This window comes from Ostrinia furnacalis, unplaced genomic scaffold, assembly GCF_004193835.3.
Source record: "Ostrinia furnacalis isolate ACB-3 unplaced genomic scaffold, ASM419383v2 OfSCF0631, whole genome shotgun sequence".
Classification (NCBI taxonomy): domain Eukaryota; kingdom Metazoa; phylum Arthropoda; class Insecta; order Lepidoptera; family Crambidae; genus Ostrinia; species Ostrinia furnacalis.
In genome coordinates, this window is record NW_021130870.1 from 20,254 (window position 1) to 41,999 (window position 21,746).

General features: G+C 38.2%; 1 protein-coding gene across 1 annotated transcript in view; it reads left to right on the top strand.

Annotated features, from left to right (window-relative positions):
* The first annotated feature begins 4,416 nt into the window (after window positions 1-4,416).
* LOC114366388 (uncharacterized) overlaps window positions 4,417-21,746 on the top strand; it is a 50,045-nt gene continuing 32,715 nt past the window's right edge. Inside the window, exon 1 of the mRNA XM_028323252.1 lies at window positions 4,417-4,603. Within this exon, the coding sequence (XP_028179053.1) occupies window positions 4,530-4,603 (74 nt within the window). The 5' untranslated portion in view covers window positions 4,417-4,529. The remainder of the gene's footprint in view (window positions 4,604-21,746) is intronic.

A 21,746-nucleotide genomic window follows, 5' to 3' on the forward strand; every position in this document is an offset into this window, starting at 1 on the left:
TACGTTACACGGCGGACAGACGAACTGTCGCGAGGACAATAGAAAACTGACGACATTAGAACAGAATTTACATTGCTAATACAGGAAAACGCGATAATACATACTAAACAGGATTTAGTTACATTTTAGTTTAAAAAACATGCTTTTAGCGCAACGAATTGACTGCTTCGAAAATAATGATAATTTTATTTAAAATCGAATGTCTCACTCTCAAACTTACCTTTACTAATCATGAAAGTAATTGTTTGTCCAAATTAACAACAGTTCGGTTGTTTGTTTGTTTCATTAACTGATAATTTCAATTAAACAAAAACTTAATTTAACCCTAACGCAATTAGTTTTAAATTAACTGTAATTAACTTTTAAGTCACTTTGCATAATCAATTTTAGCTAAACTTCTGAAGTTGTATATGACACAATGATCAGCCATCAATGATGATGAAGCACATGACGTAATGCGAGTTTAACATGAATGTTACACATATTTTTTATGCCCAAAAATTAACAAGACGTCCATTCAGCTCGTATTCGACCTTGACGGAGTCGTTGAAGTTTTTGTGCATTGGCCAAACACCTGATGACGTTATGAAAAAAAGATGTAAACAGAAACTATGTTAAAACGGGACTATTCTCAACTAGCGGTGGGAACCACCGCTGCAACTCCTGTGTAGCCAGGATCTACACAGCTTGACCACCGCTAACCCAACCAGTGAAGGTCAAGTTTGTCCCGGGGAAAGTTAAACTATTCTAGCACACCTTAACAGTAAATGGATGTCTCCCGCTTTAATCCAGCTGTCTTCTTCAGGGCGTGATCCATTGAGCAGGAGGACAAAGCGACCCTTGTCTTGGGTGTACTCTTACTCTTTTTTCGAATCGACTTACTGTAAACCGACGATCTGGTGGTGATGTCGTAAGTTGGAAGCACCTGGATGCAGCGTAAGACCGGTCGTTGTAATCCTTGGATAAGGCTTTTGTCCAATAGTGGACGTGTTTTGTTTGGAACAAACGATACATTTTAGAAACACTTTTGGTCTTCTGCCGAAGGACTACAAAGCAATGAAGAACCAAGCTGTTACTGAGAAGGAGATTTGAAGCAGTAACTGTCTTGAGAAAGATAGTTAACTGCAAGATAGAGCCGATAAAATACAAACACGACAAGTCCACTTACAGCCATAAAAACTGGCTATATGTTTAATTAATACAGTGCACGCTTGAAACGCTTCGTTAGTGCAATCGGTTACACGCAAATTAGAGCGAAGTGTGTGAAATTATTTAACACAGCTTACGCAATGTTTGCCCCCGCCATGATGGTGTAAGTGTAAGCACAGTTGACCTTCAATGCAGACGTGAATATGGACATAAGTAGGTAGTCTGTGCTCACAAGAGCCAATTACTAGTGAATAACGGGACTATTCCCACCTCTCGTTCCCACCGCTGCAACTCCTGTATAGCCAGGATCCACAGCTTGACCGCCAATAAAAACCCACCAGTGAAGGTCAAGTTTGTCCTGGGGGAAAGTTAAACTGACATTGGACTCGCAACGAAATTAATCAGAAGACCATTTAAGTGAAGGTTTGAATTCCCTCCAATGTAAAGCGGATGACAGGTTTTTACTAGTGATTAGTAAACAAAGTGAGCATAATAAACTATGAAACGTGTAAAAGTGGCCAGATTCTGTCTTCTCTAGATTTTAGAGCTTTTCTATAGCCACAAAGCCTTACCCAAAACGTTGCAATGTTGCAAGCCCATAACTATGACAGTCATAGTTATGGGCTTCTTCCATTTCTTGGCAATTCTTCTCTAGTTCTTTTATCACATCGTCTAATGATATTCGTAGCCGTTTACTTTACTTCTTGACTTCATGTGTCTTTTATATTGTTACGGTGTTGTCGTTAAAGTATAATAATTTTCTTTCACCTCAATTTATTAAGTCTTTGTTTATACAAACAGCAAAACAAACTGACCTAAACAACTGCAGATGTCTTGCTATCATTTTGGGTCAATAGCCAATCTATTTTGATTCGAATAATGGAGATTTATACTAACTATAGTTATTAGATTTATGTCAATACAATTGGTAGAGACAGCTTGACGCACCCTAACGTTAGTTTGGTTTGTAAATGCGTGGGGAGAACTAATTTGATTATAGTTTTTGGAACTTCGTGAATCCAAGGTCCACTTATCTTGATTGTTCTTTAAATAAATCGGCCAAATATTTGCCTATCCATAACTAGTAAGGTAAATGCGGAAACAACTCTGTCTGTCACGTTTTTACTAGACAATTTGGTTGAATTTTGATATATAACTAGAGATCGATGGGACCTAGATAAAAGCTCCTAATCCAAAGGAACCTAGATAATAAAGGGGTTAATAAAAATTTACTATGCAGCATCAAGCCTCTTTCACATTTCTGGCCAGGGTAAAGGATTGTAAGCCAAATCCTCCATTTGCCTAAAAGCTAAATTAGAGAGTCTCGTGCTCCTGTAGTGGAAACTAAATGAGCTGATGATGATGATGAGGGAAACTAATTTAGTTGAATTTAGAGGTGATGATGATGACGCAGCAATATTAACCCAACAATTAGTTACTTGCTACCAACCGGGCGATGTGGGAATCATTGGGAGGAGGCCTGTGTTCAGCAGTGGACGTCCTGTGGCTGAAATGATGATGATAAATAAGTTGACTAACTCCGCAATATCCAAAGCCAGTATTATGTAACATCAATACATACCTGACATATCCATAGAGAACGCCATAGTTTACGTAACGCGCATGCGCGAGGTCAAGAAGCGCTTGACATTATCGTGTATAAACAAATGATATTTTTGAACGCCGCCCGCGCAGATATTTTTGTCTTGGACCTAGGAATGCTAGGAATTTCTGATGTTAGACAAATTGGAGCCAGTAGATTCGCATTTTTGTATAAAAAAAAGCTTGAAACTCAGCATAGGGCACACTGAAAACCAGCGTCGTGGCTTTCCTCACCGTGGGTCACGGCATAATATGATGAGTGGGGTGAGAGGTACCTTGGTTTTTAATGGGTTTCTGCCAAAAGAGCCCCAAATAAGTCTTGAAAAGTTGTCTTGGAGTTACTGGTGTCAACTCAACTACTGATAGTGGTAGGGTAATCCCTACCTAATTAATTTCGTTACGGGTCCAATGACAATTTAACTTTCCCCCGGGACAAACTTGACCTTCACTGGTTGGGTTTTTGGCGGTCAAGCTGTAGATCCTGGCTACACACACAGGAGTTGCGACGGAGGGAACGAGAGGTGGGAATAGTCCCGTACCCTACCTATTTTATGACGGGTAAAAATATTCAAATTCAATCAACCATAGGCCTGTTTTAATCTAGTTACGGTGTCGTTTCAATTTAGTTTTAATTTCACAAGTGTTTTAACTTTAATCTTAATTTTAGATTTAGGAGAAACTGCATAGAGTCACAAATATATCCGCTGTTTAGTCTATAATTACTGATCTATTTTGGTGCGATGCTGTGACGAAATATAGGAACTTGGCATGTGGGGCGACGGGATATTTATTGCATATCAAAGCTTTCTCCTCGCCAAGAGTTGTGGATGGATAAGGTAATAAATAATTTTCGTCTTCAGAGACTATAATACAACATCCGCCATATGTGTCGTAAATGCAACTTTTCACGACAGCTGTGCATTGAAAAATATTCCAAATATCGTTTGTGGTTCTAAAAATTGTGCAATAGGTAAAGTAAGAACTAATAAAATTCATATTCACAACTGCTTTCGAGTTGTGATTTTAGAAAACACTAATAATAACAAAGACGAAATTAAAAAAAAGAACTGAATCTTAGGCTGATGAGTTGCACCACCTAACTTTAACGTAACCGGTGTTTTATGTATGGAGTTTGACAGATTTTTGACGTTTGTTAAAGTAAGACGGTGCAATTCAGCCATAACTACTCGTACTCGTAAGTTATTCTTCTTCTCGAACTAAAGGCAGTTTGATTTTTCATGTTATGGATTTAATATTTGTGGTCGTATAACTTGTTTTAAATAAATATGAGTCATCTAGATTTACTAATTTTATGCAGTTTATGGTCGTAATGTATGAGTACTATGTTAATGTGTAAACAGGTGCTTTTACACGTCTTTAATAATTCCCATCTTGATAATATCTTTCCATCTTTACGTCGAACGCTGATGTTTAATTTCAAGGAACTTATCTCAGAATATTCTTACGCTGAATTTACTTAACGGCACTTTTTAAGCACAAACACAGACGTTAAACTCTGTTTTATTAAAAAATAAAACCAAACAGAGTTAATGCATTTTGCCCGTTTCATTATTTTTATAACGGTTGCATAACCGTTAGAACCTCTTCCTTTCATCCTTATTCGATAATAGTGGTTCGAATTTTAAATTTGAATTGTCTTTCAGAGCGATGATCCCGGCGATGACGTCTCGCTGCCCATTGGTCGTCGGGGGCCCGTGATGGCGGGTGCTCGCCTCTGATTGGCTGAGCGCGGCGAGCCTGGCCCCGATTGGTGGAAGATGTCGGGGCTTCCAGCGAGGAGTGAGGACGCTATCAACGGCGTCGATGTTAGGGAACAAGGAAGCGCTTTAAGGTTAGTAGGGTGACCTCAATTATACCTACCTAAAGTTTTATTATCTTGGAGTAGTTTATTGAAGACGCTCATCTGTGATTTTGGTTTCAAGTCCATAAAAACAATACAATGAGCAGTGCCGATGTCTTCCTAAAGGCATGGTCTAGTCTAGGTAGATCTTTTAGTGCGAACAGGCACTTACTTAACGGATTTGTGTCTTACTCTGTATCCTATGTAACACACTTAGGTAACATGTTATTCTTTATGGCATTGATGACAGCCAAGTCTCATAAAAACTCTTATATCAAATAACATCCAATATAACCCAATCAAGCTAACTGCGTACCTCGCTGGAATGCGACTCCCTCGCACCAGAGCCAGGCCTGGCTCACTACGCGCGGTACATCCGATAATTACCTACAGCGAAGCGCCCCGCCGGCGGGTATTATATCAGTCGAGTGTCACGCGCGCGCCCGTCAGGACGCTGGCGTGCGTTGTAGTATGATTATAATTCTATGATCGAAGTATTATTTAAAAATGGACATAAAGAGAAAGAAATATTGTGCGGCGTTCGGGTGTTTAAATTCGAAAAGTAATCTACCGGATTCATCTTTTTTTTTTCGCTTCCCAAAGATGCTGAAAGGTATGTTGGCCATGTAGGTAATCAATAATTCTTAGGATAGTATAGGAACCTAACCTACTATGACTACTGCTCAGAATGCGTTCGTTCGTTTCAGCCAAATGACGTCCACTGCTGGACAAAGGCCTCTCCTAAGGTTTTCCATAATGAATGCATACTTACCTACATACGTACCTCATTACAAATAAGTAGATTAATTATTTTTTCACTAGACAGCAACCCTAACAGCGTAAGAAGAGTTCAGTCAGAGGCACGCGATAGAAAGAGACAAAACTTGTAGGTGAATAAAATTGTAGGTACGTAGTGCTGTGCGAGCTGAATTCCACTGTATCGCGTCGTAGCAAGACTCGCATTTGTTTAAATCGCCTTGCGGATCCTTCTGTACCTGTACTATTACTTATTCTGTGCCAGAGCGTAGATGTGACGTCACGGCTGCCAGGTACGCAGTTAACTAGATCGGGCTGTACAAAACCATTTTTAATTATCTCTTACGATACGATATTTAAAACATAATTGCAAACGATGACTCACAACCGATGACTTGTAAATCCTCCATTTGCGTATAATTGCTAGAATTATCTTTTTTGTTCTTCAAACTAGTTACGTTATGTAACCGCCGTTTAAACAATTGCTTATGAATGCGTTTATTTACGAAGTTTAATTGTAACCACTCGGCGAATGAAAATGTGTTGGAAGGATTTCTGAAGTCGGAAATTCTTCGATTAGGTAGGCTTTTTTCTCCCTCTGTCCCCCACCTATTGGACATAGGACGATAAGCATATGTATTCTTTGCCATAAGTCACAACCCAAGTAGGTATTTGACTGCAATTACTCCTGATGTTAAGTGAGATGCAGTCTAGGATAGTACCTACATACCTGCCCTATTGTAAGTGACTATTCACTCTAGTCTTGAAGAGACCCGGATTGTAGTGCTCGGGAAAGACCAGCAAAGAATGGTCACCCATCACACTTAATTTGCCTCCAGTGGGATTCGAACCCGAAATCACAACTAATGACTAACGTTGTAGTCGTTGGCAATGTGATCATTCATTCATTCGATTAATATATCTGTTACGGTTAATGTGATAAATTGAAAATTATTAATAATAACCGGTTATTATGAATAATTACCGACAGTCGCGGTAAAAGTGATAAATTAATCACATTTAACAGTGATTATTTAATAATTCAACCTTAGTACTAACAAATTTCATAAAAGAGAATAACATCTTGTGTACGTGCTCGTGTGCTGCCAAACTTTTAAACGTTTTGATATCATATATTAATATAATTTGGCATAATGAGTTTGGAATGTTTCTTGCATAATATTATTTTTCCATGATGCCTATAACATAATGTTTTGATTTAAAGTGAAAAATAGGTTAAGGTGCGGCGGGGGTGGCCCTTGGGCCACCCCTAAGCCGCCTATTTAGTTTTATACATGTCGCAGGCAAATTGNTAACCCTGGGCTCCGGGAGGGCTGGGTCAGATGAGTTCCCTTGTTCGGGGAACAGGCTCTCCATAACCTGTCGGAGAAGGGCCGGCTCCATGGTTTCCGTGACGGGCGCTGTTTGGCTGCGAAGTTTGTTACGCGCAGCACGGTATGGGCGCCCCCACGGATCCGCGTCAAGCTCCTCCAGCATGGAGTTATGAGCCTCCGCCTTGGCCTCCAAGATGGCGATCCGGAGGACTCTTCTAGACTCCTTGAACGCATCGTAGAGTCGGCCTTCTTCCTCCGGGTTGCGGGTTGCGCGGCGGCGGTGGCGAGTGTACGCCCTCCTAGCTGCATTGCTGGTGGCCCGGAGTTCCGCTATCTCTTGGGTCCACCAGTAAACTTGCTGTCGGTTCGGCACACAGCGGACTCTCGGCATAGCCGCGTCGCAGACCGCCACCAGCGCTGCGCGGAGTTCGGCGGCACCGGTGTCTGCATCCGGTGGGGGAGCTCTCCCTTTTGAGCACCAGGCCTGGACAATAGCGGCTTCCTCGGCTTTTTCCCTATCCAGCCTGGTGATGGCCCACCTGGGATAGGGCGAGCTATCGGATCGACGGGGAGCGTTGGGGCTCGAGGAGGGGGAGATTTCAAATCGGATATACAAGTGGTCCGAGAGAGTCTCCTCCTCCATTACCCGCCAATTGACTACACGGCGTGCCGTCGCAGGGGTAGCGAAAGAAACATCCACCCTTGAGTTGCCCTGCGGCCGCACGCACGTGTAATCTGTCCCCGTATTAAGGACCGACAGCCCGACCTCCGTTGCCCAGTCCTCGAGGGCCCTGCCTCGGACGTCGGTGGTGTTCCCGCCCCAAGCCTGCGATTTGGCGTTCAGGTCGCCCATAAGGACAACCTGATGCGGCGCAAGCCTTTGGACTACCGGCCCATGTCGCAGGCAAATTGTATGATTCCGCATTTTACAAACGGCGTCGTCAGTTTACAAACGCTCGCTGTTCTATGAAATGCCGAAGGCAAATTGGCGACTCGTTCAATTGATAAAATTTCGACTATGATTGTTGCAATAGGGTGACCATCATAAAACACATGTTAGACAAATCAGACTTAATTATAGATATCAGGTAGGTATCTATTCAGGTAAGACAAACCTAAGATACTTGCTACTCCTAAAGTAATTAAAATATTTTCGTAATAAAAACAACACTAAACTAATTTAAACTATTGACGTACGTACCTATAGGTAAAACTATGACATACAATAAGTTTCGATAGTCAGTCCTTTAATTCTTACATTTTAATTATACCTAGAAGAAGTCTAGAAGACAACACAATATTTTTTTAAACCAATAATATTCCGCAGCAGTCCACCACCAGTCCGAGCACCAGATTCCATTGTCACCTTAGCGTTTTTTACGTGCCGGATAACCTCAAAAACTATTTCATTTTTCCATAGCTTTTTCACTGCTCCTATTTATGAATCGTAAAATATTTTTAATTCACTAAGTATAATCAATGTCTTTTTATGTGAAAAGTCCTTTTAATATGTAGAATTTGCACTGTTTTCTGTATCACAACACCACGACTCGACGCCATTTTTCTTGTTTTAATTAGCAGCGCCTCGCGTGGTAAGAAAAAGAACTAAATACTTCAATTTGCCGCGGCATTTTGTAAACAGCAATTGAATTGGCTATTAAATGTTTTGGCATATTATAAAGTGCCCAGGCAATTTACATTTTGCCTTCGGCATTTCATAGAGCAGCGAGCGTTTGTGAACTGACGACGCCGTTTGTAAAATGCGGAATCATACAATTTGCCTGCGACATACACACAGAAATGACCTCATATTAATCACATTTACCAAATCATGCGGTAATTATTCATAATAACCGGCGATTATTCATAATTTTCACATTTATCACTTTGACCGTAACATACCCATCGGTACAAAATCAACGTGACTGACATAGCTCGCAGAATTGCTAAAATCAATTGGCAGTGGGCCAAGCACATAGCTCGTAGAGACAATGGCTGTTGGGGCAGAAAAGTTTTCGAGTGGCGACCACGGGCCGGAAGACGTAGCGTGGGCAGGCCTCCCACTAGGTGGACCGACGATCTCTGGTGAAGGTCGTGGGAGAGCCTGGATGCGGGTGGCGCAGGACCGGTCGTTATGGAAATCCTTGGGGGAGGCCTTTGTCCAGCAGTGGACGTCATTTGGCTGAAACGAACGAACGAACAAAAACAAAACTTATGGTGTCCCTACTCTATAATCGAGTATGTGTTTTGGGCTAAAATGGCATGCATGATAGCCATTACAGTGACGTGGGCAATAAGTGACAGTCATTATGACATTAGAACTTATAGCTCTATTTGGGCAGCCTTGGGCCAATGGCATTAGCTTGTGGGTTTTGGGACCCAAAGGTCGGTTATTAAAGAGATTGGAATGACCTTATTTAAATTTGAGTTATTTATCTGTGTGTAGGCCCTTTTCAAGGCACTCGTACACACGTTCTATGTATAGTTTGCCCTACCACCACTTCAGGACAACTATAGGCTGGTGCTGAGAAGAAGTCGCGGAAGAAATTCAGTCACCTTTGTTAGCCTCTTGGCTAATCTAAAAAGATGAATCAGGATTAAGAATAAGTCCGTATTATCTCGATGCAATTTCAAGCATGGTTAGGTTGAGTGTTTTTGATTGGTTTAATTAATGTCAATATTTTGAAAAATCACAGGAAAGAATCTATGACTGAGAAAGCATCCAGAATTGAGCGTTCTGTAATACGGACGTTTAAACCTAAAAGTGCGTAAAGAATATTAGAAATTGATAACGAAGACTCGGTAAGCAAAATATAAAAGTCTCGAGTCGAAATTTGGTCTTTTTTCTATACATAAGGGTCTAGATTGAAATAATATCTAAATTTTTTTAGTAAGTATAGCCTGACCAGGAACATAAAAACCCTGGCATAGAGGCGCGTCGATTGCATTTGATAGTGCAACACTGAGTACAGTCGTACCTGTGTTAAATTAATAGCCTAACTTTATGTATTACGCAGGATTCAGGATTACGGGTTAATTTGATATTTTCATAAATTAACGAAAAAATATTATTATAGGTAACCTGGTTTAAATAAATTAAATGAAACCATCAATCGAGCTAGAAGAATTTATTTTATTATTCATCAATAATCAAATTCAGAACTTGAATATTCAACTGCAATGTCTGCTCATGAACGCTTCAAACTCGGTACTTCTTTCCCAATCCCATAAAATTCAACACTTAGAAAGTGACAATTTTTTTTAAAATAGGTAGTTGAAACAAACCACAGCTAATTTTCATAGTGGACTGTACTATACGATAAACATGTCAGTCAATTTGACAACCTTTGTCGGAAACATTATTCAATGAAAATATTGTCCGAACCCTTAGTATTTCTCTTCGACAAATACTTTAACACATTGTGAACCACTTTTCTTTCACGACTATAAAAATATTTTAGCAATTTAATTCATAAAACCAATTGCGCACATTTAAAATAAAGTTTGTTTACACTTTGACAACAATAGACTGACATGCAAGGTGACATGTTAATGAAGTTTTCAGTTACTGTTGCCATTAAAAGAAATTAGTACCATTAGTTTTCCGCAACATGGCGAGGGTTTATTATGTTCCTGGTCAGGCTATAGCTAGCTTTCTAAAATAATCTATTCATAGCCTAATATCACAGTATTAAAATGACAATGCAATTTGTTAGATAATTTGCAAGTAAAGTACAAGAAACCGTTTTGTTTCAAATGCTCAGACTGTCTGTAACCTTTAGTTAACAACTACATACATTTTGAACCCTATAAAGTTAGTACTAAGGTTTAAATTGCTATACACAAAAACCATAGTTAAAGCTGTTAAATTCAAATTTTCTCCGATGCAATTTGGACGTTATGTTGCTAGTTAGAGAGTCACAAATGCTTTAATATTTAGTCCGTATGTTGGCAAAGTAGCCATCAGAGCGAGAAATTGCTCGTCACACGCCGTGACCGTGTGTCCAGTTCGAAAATGTTTGAAATGTCTACAGAAGGGCTTATAAAAAGCATTTGTGGATTTAAAACTATCGAATTCAAAATTACGGTGAAGAAATTATAAAAAAGTAGTAGGTAAATGGTGGTTAAATCATAATAATAATAATGTACCTAATGCCTACAAATGCTACTCTTTTTTTGGATAAGGAAAAGAAGAAAAAACTGAAGTTGCACAAACTTACAACGTTAATTTACCCTTTTATACCAAGGTTCAATTTATCTCTATCCTAATAAGTATTTCTAATTATCAATATTCGTATATCCACGAATTAATTAGTTAAATAAATCTTATTTTGTGTTTACAGTCAGTATTAGGTACTTATAATTGTATGCCATTTAACTAAGAACCCAATAATTACAAAATTGTTTAATGTTTAAATCTCTTTTTCTTTTTCTTTGCATTAAACTATAGTTACGTCTAAGAATGACTCAATTAAGTTTTGCCAAAAACAAACAAAACCAAGTGATTACTAAACTAAACATTACGCCTATCTTGAGTCTATCTGTCTGACCTGGATACTCAGCCTCCATAAAACTACACTCGGAAATAAAAATCCTCACTTGTAACTTACAACTCGAGGCTCAGAATATACACTTCAAAGTAAACACTGGCATCTTCGTTCATTCTTCGTTTCAGCCGAAAGATGTCCACTTCTGGACAAAGGCCTCCCCCAAGGTTTTCCACAAAGACCGAACCTAGTGGGAGGTCTACCCACGCTATAACTTTTCTGCCCCAACGGCCATCGTCTCTACGAGCTATGTGCCACTTGATTTTAGCAATTCTGCGAGCTATGTCACTTTGGTTCTCCTGCGAATATCCTCATTTCTCCTCGTGACTTTAAGCAACGAGTAACCAACTTGACACTTTACTCGAGATGATGAAAAAGGCCCTAAGCTAAATCAGAGTCGATCCTTAACTTCGAACTTCTCTTATGTTCTTCTAATTAATCGTTGCGGGTCCAATGATAGTGTAACCTTCCCTCGGGACAAATCTTCTCTGGTTGGGTTTTTATTGGCGGTCAAGCTGTAGATCCCGTCTACACAGGAGTTGTAGCGGTGTAATCTAGGGATGGGAATAGCCCCTTTATTAAGTGCATTAAAATTGTATCTGACTGTACCATTAAGGTGCTTAATTGCTGAATCTACTAGACTTCATAATTACATCGGCAAAGATCTCCTGTTATCGTGTCATTAATCGAATGATATTAGAACAAAGTGCCATTGTAGAGTTTCGTAATGGGTCGAATATTGATTACGTTTATTTTGTTATGTAAGATGGCACGGACTAAATGGACTTTACCAATGTAGGGTCATATCGCTAGTTTGCGTCCATCTACCTAATGAAGATGTGTCACTCTTTAAAAGGGAAAATACTAAGGCCCAGTTTTTTGATTCATAGTTAAAATAACTAATTGTTAAATTTTGCTACTAATGGTTAAATATTAGCAAAATGTAAACTAATAGTTAAAAAATGTATTAAATGTCAAGCTAACCATTGTCCGAAAAACATTTTTTTCTGATATTTAACCACTTGTCATTTGACATCTGTCAAATTTGACCATTGGTTATTTTAACTACGGATCAAAACACCGGGCCTAAGTGAAACATTCCTACCTGTACAGTACTGTCACCGGAGAGTCATCGAGGCATTCCTAGGCTTTCGGTTTAGTTTGTCGGTACAGATATTCTACTATTTTCAAAAACCAATCTGTCAAATAGCAGACGCCCAAATGGGCGTTTCTCCCATAGCTCACCGTGTGGTACTTGTGGTGCGACTAAAACTACTAGCAGTAGCTAAAAGTAAATTGCATGATTTTTTACCCGACTGCGCCTTAGCGTGAGTGGTGTCGTTAGATTTGTCTTAATCGTGAAAGTGACACTGGCTATATTAAAGTTTATGAAAAAAATATCAAAATAAAAGCGGCGTCTTAAAAACTTATCGAGTGGGGAATCAAAATAAAGGACTTTTTAAGTAGTTTACAAAAATGCACGTTATTTAACTAAAAAGATTAAAATAAAATTATTATTGAATAAACAAAAAACCCAACTGCGTAAAAATGAACTAAAAATGCAGTCGGAAGCATCAATGTCATTTTTTTTGTTGGTGATGTATTTGATGCCTCCGACTGCATTTGTGAAAACTAAGTTGTCTTGTTTTTATCTTTTTAGTTCATTTTTACGTAATTGGGTTTTTTCTTTTATTTGTAGAGTTCAGACCAAATCAAGTTGGTGTTTTTTGTCACATTGAACTTGTATTCAACAAGTAGGTCACACCGCTAGTTAATTACATAACTCCAATGTCACTTTTTGTTGTTTAGAAACAATAGTCTGGCTTTGCACATTCTGTGGCAAGACAATCGAGAAAAGTATAAAAAGTATTATGTGTAACTTACTTATTTCGTGGGTCAACTCAGTAAACACAAAATTGCGAAGCAAAATGGTATTATTAACAATTAACTTTTATTCTTGTTCTAGGTACTCGTACTTTTCATTCCTTCAATGTAAAAAAGCCACTTAGAATAAAAGTAGAAATAAAAAGATTTATGATTGGACAAAGTAAAAAATTATGCGTGTAAAAATATTGTGAAAGCTTATAATATTTATTTGTTATTAATTTCAAAACAACTACGAATAGTTGTAATTTTTTAACGTTAGCACTTAGCGGTCGTAAATAGGCAATTCGATTAAAAAAAATATTACTAAAAGTCTTAGGCTGAGTTGCACCACCTAACTTTAACCGTAACTATAACGATAACCGGTGTTTTTTGAATAGAGTTTGACACATATTTGACGTTTGTTAAAGTCAAAGTATGATGGTGCCACTCAGTCTTTTTTTAGACAAACTTACTTTTCTCCTAAAGCATTAACTTAGCCCGTTTAATACAAACAAATATTTGGAATGCCAATGCAAATACAAGTTCGAGTCCTGTCGGAATACGGCTAACGATGTTTGCTCTCGCTTGTGCAATCGCTAACGATCTAGCAAACCGATCGGTGTGAACACATTCCGCGATTATGGAAATTGAGGGTTTCTTGGAAATCTTGGAATATTCCAACTTCAGATTTACAGCCGGATTTAGATTGCGTACTTTTTGGAATTAAGGACACTAATTATGCCCGGTTTTACCAGCAATCCCTAATTTTTAAGCGACCCCTATGAAAACAAAATTCCTGATGTGTTACCATTGGGGTCACTTTAAAATTAGGGATTGATGGTGAAAACGGGCATTAGTTCTCCAAGGATAAAATAGCACGAGCTCTCATTTTTTTCAGACAGCTGCTTTAAGCTATTTTCTTGAGATCGTGAGTCCATTGAGTAGGTTTGACGCTGTTCCTACGGGGAAACTTATACTATGCAGCAGTGGACTGCCTTTACCTGAATAATCAAAGGAATATTTTATTTTTCCATCTGAATTCTGAACATTTCTTTCTTCATCGTCGTGTTCGTGTGCGCCATTTATTTCGTCAATACGTTGCTCAGTCATTTCAATATATGATCAGAAATTATTTCTTCTTCTTTCGTCGCTAGCGGGGGCAATTCCGTAACGCTTTTCACGTAGTTTCTTCTCCATGTCTCTGTCACTCATGCTGTCATCTGAATTTGCAAGACAAAGATGGCTACATTCAAAACTTCGGATGACGTGTTTGAGTTGAGTAGGTATAGTTGTTGCAATTCACGAAGACGAGTGAGCTTTACATGTTTGATGGACATTACACTATCATTATGTGCATGTACACGTACACACACAAGTAAAGCTCACTCGCCTTCGTTAGTTGCAAGAACTATAGCCCGTGTCCGCTTCGTCTCCGCACCAGTATGGCTGCTCACACGAGTGCGTTGATTCAAATTCTCCGCTCGGCGGAGCGGGTAATCCAATAACTCTGAAGGTCAAGACGCGAAGCCGGAGAAGTGGCGACGAGATTGATATCACGTAGGCCTAACGGGTAAACTGAGTACTTAGTAACGGGAGGGTCGAATTCTGTAGTTTTAAAATGTTTTTTAGGTAAGCAAGCCCCCTTAGGCAAGCTACAAAACGTGACATTTTTCATTTCGAATCACTTCACAGAGCGAAGTGACTACATTAAAAAACGTCGGAGCGAAGCGATTTCGGAATTACAACTGTGACGTTTTGTAATTTGTTTACAGGGCCGGTATTCATTTTGCTTTCGGCAAAAATGCACCTCCTGTCTAACAATCTTAGGTGGACAAAATGCTTTCCAAAACTTAGGTGCTTTTGGGGCATTCTAAGTCCGCATAACGTTAGAAAGATTTTTTTTTATTCATAACAAGGCAGGTATTTGTCCACTTTTCACTAATCATATCACCCCATTACTATTGCGATGACTTTAAGAAAATAGCTGGTAACACTTAGCTTCGTACGAGTAATTTACTACATCACCATTTTTTCTCTTGTATGCTTGTCAGTTTCCCTTTTAGCTTTAACAGCCTGTTAATAAATGATTTTATTTTTATTTCTCTTCATTTCCTGAATCTGTTGAAATCACGACCACCAGCGACCACCCAAAAATAAAGTTTGTTATTTTAAAAACGCACTTTTATTCCCAAGGAGAATTTAGTGTCATTTGGACAGCTACGTCGCAGAAAATTTAGCCCAAAAAATCGGATTCATCCGGACAAATTGTTGATTCATCAGTGCGTGGGGGAGAATTCCCGAAGTCGTTTGAATTTATTCCTGAAATTCTATAAATAGATTATGATTCATAAATAGATTGTGATACGAAGCCGTTACTCATTATAAAAAATGGACAACGCGATTGTAAATAATTTCTAAAATCGTACTAATATCAATAACTTGAAAGTTTGTGAGCATATGGATTCTTAATCATCTTTTACGCAAAGACTTTCGGATGGATTTTAAGTAGGTACTCTTAAAAATAATTTATTTTCTGCAAATTGGCCCTAAAAAGTGGTTTTACACGTCCTAGTTTTACTTTAACCTTACCACAGCTTCGTAGTACTAAAAGATCCAGCGCTGATTAGAAGCAGCGCAAGAACTACTCAGTTACCATTGTCGCCTAAACAATAAATTCTGTATCGAACAAAACATTTGCATTCATGGGACTGTGTCACCAGATTGTAGCTTGCCTTTAACCTGTCTGACACTGTCTGATTAAACCGTCTCGGCCACAGGTCTCAACCAGAAGGGCGCGCAACCCTCATCGCGAATTGGTTCCCGCTGAAAACCAGCTTCTCGGCATGACGTTTGTGTCATGTCGCGATATTTGCTGAGCGGGCGCCTTTTCAGCATATGTTTTTATTTATTGTCTGTTATGTTTTTTTATGTACTTACTCTTGCTTTGTATACCTTAAATGATAATTATGCTGAATAAAGACATTCTTATTCTTATTCTTATTCATTCCCTAAAATATTAAAAACTAGCTTTTGCCCGCGGCCTCACCCGCAATTCGCTGAAATTTAGTGCCACAGATTCGCCAAAGTTTCAACCAAACCCGTTCAGTAGTTTTTGCGTGAAAGAGTAACAAACATCCACACAAACTTTCACCTTTATAATATTAAGTAGGATATTAGTAGTATAAAATAGCTTCTACATTAGAATTAATTATTTTTACAATCAACAGATTTCGGACACCCACCCTACACCGAAAGTTGCTTAGGCTGGGTTACACCATCTTGACTACCAAACATCAAAAATCTGTCAAACTCCATACAAAAAACACCGGTTATGGTTATAGTTATTGTTAAACTAAGATGGTGCAAATCAGCCTTAGTATTGCATACAATCGAGATAAAGTTTGATCACTCTCACTTCAAGGATGGATTGCACCATCTTAATTTAGCTGTAATGATAACAGTAACCGGTGTTTTTGTATGGAATTTGACAAATTTGACGTTTGTTACAGCTAAAGTAAGATGGTGCAACCCAGCCTAAGTGTCACTCTTCCAAAACCGTTCTCGTGTTCCTCCCAAGCCCGCCTCCACACCCAGGAAGCGTTAGTCAGACATCAGACAAGTCTGGTTAACGGCCAGCAAACAAACTATTTGGCTCTGCAGTAACAATTAAGCTGAATTGATGCAACTAGAGGGGTCGACGAACCACAAACGCTTATTCCTGGTTGTGCATAGAATAGGGGACAGATGCGTCACTTCCATTCGATCGTGGTTTTATTTTTGACCTATGCTCGCCGAATAGATCAGATGGCAACATGACTGGCATTCTTATATTAAAATGCAACGATTCTGAAGCGTCAAGTGGCAAAAATCGGAATAAACCCATGAATATATTGATGTAGCGCCCTTCTGTAAATGTCACATATGGAACATGTTCTGTTGTTGTACCTATAAATAAATAAATTATTCCGGTGAAAAAATTGGATCAGGTGTTTCAGCTTCTTACATATCATCATCATCATTTCAGCCATAGGACGACCACTGCTGAACATAGGCCTCCCCTAATGCTTTCCACGTTGATCGATTGGTAGCGGTCTGCGTTCAGCGCTTCCGTGCTACCTTTATGATGTCTTACATATATTGAGTCGTATTAGCTTTCTTTATTGCTTTCTTTTGGCACAAGTGTAATAAAAAAGCCAAAAGGCGATATTTTAGTAGACTTTATCCACGCGTTGTGTACATAGTGTTTGTATTGAATAAACAATAACTGACAATAAGGTCTTACAGAGAGTTAAGTTTAGCACCAATCTTAGCACGGCTGAACCATTTAAGAACCTAGTAAGGGACACTTTTTCAGATTTTCGTTTTTTGTCATAAATCACCTTAGAATTAAGGTCTCCACAGGATGTGAAGACAGAAATCGCTCTATTACACTTAACACCGGAGAAACGCGTTGCTAAAAACCTAGTAAGTCCAATTCAAATCTGCAAAAACCATTATCAAAACCTAGCAAGTTACAATGACCATTTAAAACCTAGTAAGTGCATGGACTTACTAGGTTTCAAAATGGTCAATGTGACTTACTAGAGGTAAAATGCTACTGTAATTTAAATATTATTTCGAGTTCTGTTGGCTGACACTCGATAACCATATCAAAATCTGGGGACTACATGAGTACTGATTCATATTCGATTTTTATTTTGATTTTTACGAGACACTTTTGTCAAAAAAATAATTTTTAGTGTTAGTAAAGAGCATAAAACTTGCAATTTTTAACTAAATATATTCTTTTATTCCATAAAGTATACTTTAGTAACTAATATTTAATATAAACATCGGAAGTTATCCAAATCCTTAAGCATCTTAGCAGGGCAAATGAAAATGCGTTTTTTCGCTCTCCTGTAAAATTTGCTCCGCTGCACTTACTAGGTTCTTAAATGGTTCAGCCGGCAGCATATCCTGCCTATATGATTAAAGTCACACATTAGTAGGTATAAAGTCTGCCAGATATTTAAGTAAAGGCATGTCAATAACATCAGCAGAAGTATCAAGAGCTTGTCTCTTCTGTTCTCCTGTTCAGTCTATGACAAAACGCATAGAGTGTGACGAAGGAATGATGGTCGGAATATGTATTTTACGCATTTTATTTGGTTTCGGCTTCTAATTTTATAATAGAGTCGGTTAGCGCCGTGTTGATTCATTCGTTAAAACTATTCTGGGGGCGTTGGGGCGCAATCATCAACTCAGAAGGGGACTTTGTTATTTTTGATATCATTTTATCTATTGGATTATCGATCAGTATTAGAAATAGGACACGGGACTGTATGATTGGGGAATCTATCAGCACATTGAATGTGTTCAAATTGAAAAATCTGCCCTAAAAGGAATACAAAAAGGCTTACGAAGACAGTAATTTAAATTAAATTTCATTAGGCTGGGTTGCACCATCTTCCTTTAACTTTGACTAACGTCAAAAATCTGTCATTTTCAGACAAAAAACACCGGCGCGGCGGCGTTATAGTTACGGTCAAAGTTTGGTGGTGCAACTTAGCCTTATACCCGTTTTCACCATCAATCCCTAATTTTTAAGTGACCCCTTTGAAAACAAAATTCCTGCATTGGGGTCACTTAAAAATTAGGGATTGATGGTGAAAACGGGCATTAGTGTCTTTCTAAGTAGAGACTGTTTCTAATGAATTGCTATCCATCCATACATATTACACCCCACAGCCGTTTACTAGCTTCTAAGTCCTAAACTAAACAACAAACGTGAAATTCTATTTCAGTCAGTCTTCCTCAGAACATAACGTCTGACTGAACGTGCAATGACATGCATACCCTCATTAATACAGTCTTAGGCCACACATGTTGAGAGCTAATCTAAGAACCTATACATACAGGGTGTTTGGCGGAAGGTTAGACAAATTTCGTGAGTGTATAGGTAAGGTCATTTTAAGAAAAAGAAAGTAGCTCACTTACAGTCAAATGGGCGAACTTGTATTCTTAAAATGACCTTACCTATACACCCTTAGATTAATAAAACCTAGATAGATAGTCAGTGCACGAAAGGTGAGGCAGTTTTTAGGGAGCCGGCACGGCTCACCCGTAAACGTCACATGAACTGTCAAAGTGAAAAATTGGTAAACACGTCCGACGAATTTTAATTAATTAAAACGGTTTGTGCTGTGAAAGGGTGTTTAAAATACATCAGAAAAACGAAAGAAAGTGACCAGTGTTACATTTCATAAGTAAGTTCTACAATTCAACGCGTATTTTGCTTGAATTTGGCTTTCAAAAATTAAATACGGGAATGATACCAGTAACAAGAAAATTTATTTCCCATTGTTCGCCGTACAAATACACTTCCTTTTTTATGAAATTGAGACTTTTAAGTCGATTTATCGTATTGTTATTAGGTAGGTACTTTGAATTAAATAAATAAGTAAGTACATGATGCGTTTTGTTTTTGTTAATTATAAAATAATTTAAAACGTATTAAAAATTTCCCTACTTTCGGGAAAATCGCCTTCACTGTCTACACTCCCCAACAAAATTGACACTAATGACATAAGATTTTTGCCTCACTCTTGACGAAGCGTTTGTATGAAGACTATCCATCTAGGTTTTATTAATCTAAGTATACACCCACAAAGTTTGTCTAACTTTCCGCCAAACACCCTATACGAGTATACTATACTTGCGTCCGTATTCACAAAGATGCTTGCTTAAGTGAAATAGCAAATCGAACGCACAGCGTTGAATAGAGCTCTACCTACTCGACTAAATTTTTGGTGTTCGGATACGTATAGCGTGTAATTTTGTACTCGCTACTCAACTAAATTACTCAAATAGTGCGAACTTTACTTTACTTAATAAAAATAAGTTAAACATAAAACGCCATGTGTTTTGTCGTGTTCAATCGCCGGCCTTGGCGGGTCACTGCCGTGCCCCCACATTATTATAATGCTGATTGCTATCGTATTATCATTAAATCTAATTGCGGTGACATTCACATGGACCGAATATTTTTGAATATTTAATTGATAAGATCTAACCTCCCTAATGTTAGGCTGCGATCATATTTTTAAGCCTTTTTATTAGAGATGAAACGGATAGTTGTTTGGCCGGATACCGGATACCGGATATCCGGCCTGCTGCTAGGCCGGATAGCCGGATATCCGGCGGCCGGATAGTTGACCCATTGTGTCGTTGCATGTCGTGACGAGTTTAACGTCGCACAAGTGCTTCGAACGCGATTAGTAGACTAGACTAGTCACACTTTTCGAAAATCGAATCAGTCCGAATAGAATGTCAGATTTTGAAACTTGTCTAGGGGGCAGAACAATTCGGGCGATTTCAGTTGCCATTGTGAGTGTGTGATTGAATAGTGAAAATTAAATTAGTTAACTTGCTGCGTAATCTGACTGAACTGCATCATGACATCAGACCATCACACAGTGTGCTACGCAGTATGGAAGGGTTGGCAGAAATTATTTATGGTGTAAGAAAAATGTATATAAAAAACGTTATACTAAATGATTCTAAATAGGTACATTAAAATTTGTGGTGTCTAGGTATCATATGAATCCGTTTCAGAAAAAAATACAGCACTCGAGCTATACGTAGATGTTTGCGGCACAAGTTCCTTTCGTACGCTTATGACTTCGTGGGGAATTCTTTTAAATTTATTATTATAGTCTATCCAATATAGCTTGATTAGAATGACAGCTGTCATCAAAAGTAACGACATAACTTTGTAGTAGCGATCAATGAGAGCTAAATATTGGCGGACAAGAAATAATTCACGTCTGACCTACAAACAATATTTTCGACGACAGTGCTTCCAATAAAAATGATAATTTCGTGTAAATGCAGCGTTAAATTACGCCAATAAGTAGTAATTCGAAATTATAAAAATCAAGCTAGAGTATTAACGACGTCTCTACAAGGTTATCTCGAGTTACAAAAATGTTAGTGTTGGGACATATCGACAAATGTCATATTAAATTAAAACTATTTTTTTAACATATTTAACAAATTTTTTTTCTAACTAATTTTTTAACATATTTAAGTCAAGTTATACGTTTTTCTAAATGTTCACTATTAAAAACCAAAAAACATTTCATTCTTAAATAATCAAACATCGGAAATCAATCACCGGTAATTTTTTGGGTATTCATAGCACCGTTGCTCTAGAAGAGATGCCCACCGCCCACTAGCGAGAGGAAAAAAACACTGAAGAACACTGATGATAATGACTACGACTTAGGTTGTACATCTACTTAGGTATACTGTCTTTAAATTTAAATCATAATTGTCATTTTTATGAATAAAGATATATGAAGAAAAATTGGGTGCATTTTTTCATATCATTTTTTCGAAAACTTATCGATACATCTATGTGAACCGTACGAAACATACCCATCACTAGTCACATTCGTTTGACAGCCGTCATTCTAATCAAGCTATATTGGATAGACTATAATTGGTTTTAGAAGGCGGTGTATTTAAGGATTTCCACAAAGTTTCTTCTCAAAACAGCGCACGAGCCTAAAATTAAATTAATTGACCTACTTAACTACAACCAATAAAATTCAAACAACCGCAACCTAAAGCAATTTTTTTTTACTGATT